Source organism: Plectropomus leopardus, unplaced genomic scaffold (genome assembly GCF_008729295.1).
Source record: "Plectropomus leopardus isolate mb unplaced genomic scaffold, YSFRI_Pleo_2.0 unplaced_scaffold17479, whole genome shotgun sequence".
NCBI lineage: Eukaryota > Metazoa > Chordata > Actinopteri > Perciformes > Serranidae > Plectropomus > Plectropomus leopardus.
In genome coordinates this window covers 1-1,419 of record NW_024618808.1, presented here as the reverse complement: position 1 = coordinate 1,419, position 1,419 = coordinate 1, and the positions used below count along the sequence as shown (strand labels likewise).

The 1,419-nt window shown below is 38.6% G+C and overlaps 1 protein-coding gene across 1 annotated transcript; it reads left to right on the top strand.

Moving 5' to 3' along the window:
• Positions 1-220: 220 nt before the first annotated feature.
• On the top strand, positions 221-993 carry LOC121964853 (sushi, nidogen and EGF-like domain-containing protein 1; the record flags this gene model as incomplete). Its single annotated transcript, XM_042515037.1, has 3 exons — positions 221-499; positions 625-720; positions 862-993. Coding segments are annotated over 3 exons (507 nt in total), but the record flags the coding sequence as incomplete, so codon positions are not given.
• Positions 994-1,419: the final 426 nt, after the last annotated feature.

Sequence of the window (1,419 nt, the reverse complement as noted above, 5' to 3'; positions counted from 1 at the left end):
TTTAATATTTTGTGGAGAACTCCAATTCAAGCAAATTACTTCAAATACAAAACCTTTGGTGTAAATGTGCAAAAATGAAAAAATATTATAACTTAAATGTTTCAAATATTAAAGTAGCATTGAATAAATATATTGTTATAAAATCTGACAACATGCAATTGTCAATGGATGACTAATAGATGGACTAATTCTCTGTTAGTAAGCATTTGTTTATTTCCAGGTAAACAACAATGGACACTTGACCTTTATGGCGCCATATAGTAGATACACAGCTAAAAGGTTTCCACTGCATGGATCCAGAGACATCATTGCTGTATTTTGGGTAGATTTAGACAACAGAAGAAATGGTCAGATCTACTACAACCAATACACCAGTGGCAATGTCATCCAACGAGCTACACAGGACATTAACGGGTACTTTCCAGGGCTGAACTTCAATGCCAGCTGGGTGTTTGTTGTAACATGGTATGAGGTGGCCTACTTTCCAAATTCAAGAACAGTAAGTCTATTCCTTTTACACGGGGTAATGCATATGATGTAGAGTATATGTGTACTTTCATTATAACCTCATTACTTTATTTTTATGAAATACACAAGTTTGTTGTTTTTTTTGTTTTTTTTTAGCAAACAACAGTCCAAGCAGTCTTGATTTCCGGTGACCAGTACTCATTTGTGCTGATGAACTATGGGAAAATAGCCTCAACAAGACGCAATGTACAGGTAAGAAACATTCAAATTATATACACTGTACTACAAGATATTATTTAAGATGCCATGCCTTTATTAAAATTGATGCAATGACAGAAATGTGCAAATACCAAAAACAAACCAATTAAACAATAAATTAATTTTATGTGACAGGCTGGATACGACACAGTTAACTCCAGTAACCATTTCACCATCCCTGGATCATTCTCTGACAATGCCTCAGGCCATGAATCAAATTTCCGCCGAAGCAGCAATGTAAATGAACCTGGTCGTTGGGCTTTTCGGGTAGACCATGGATCACAAGGCTGCACTTTTAATGGTAAGACCAAAACCAGCGCAAGGTCACCAAATGTTAAATGGTTTCAAATGATAGTAGTAGCAGTATGTTGAATTATAAGACTTTCAAAGAACCTTTCTTTTTATTTTCTTCAAAGGTCAACCTGTGCAGCTAGGTGACTCATTCTGGAGCGACAGTACCTGTGCACAGAAGTGCACCTGCACCACAGCAGGCCTGCAGTGTCAAAGCCAACCCTGTGCCTTTTCCCAAATCTGCCGACCTGCTGCCTTTCAGTTCTCCTGCCAGACGGTGCAAAGAGGCACTTGCACAATAAGTGGTGATCCACATTACTATACCTTCGATAACAGAGTGTTTCACTTCCAGGGCACCTGCACTTATGTTCTCTCAGAGCAATGTGGTCGCGGGCTGCCCTA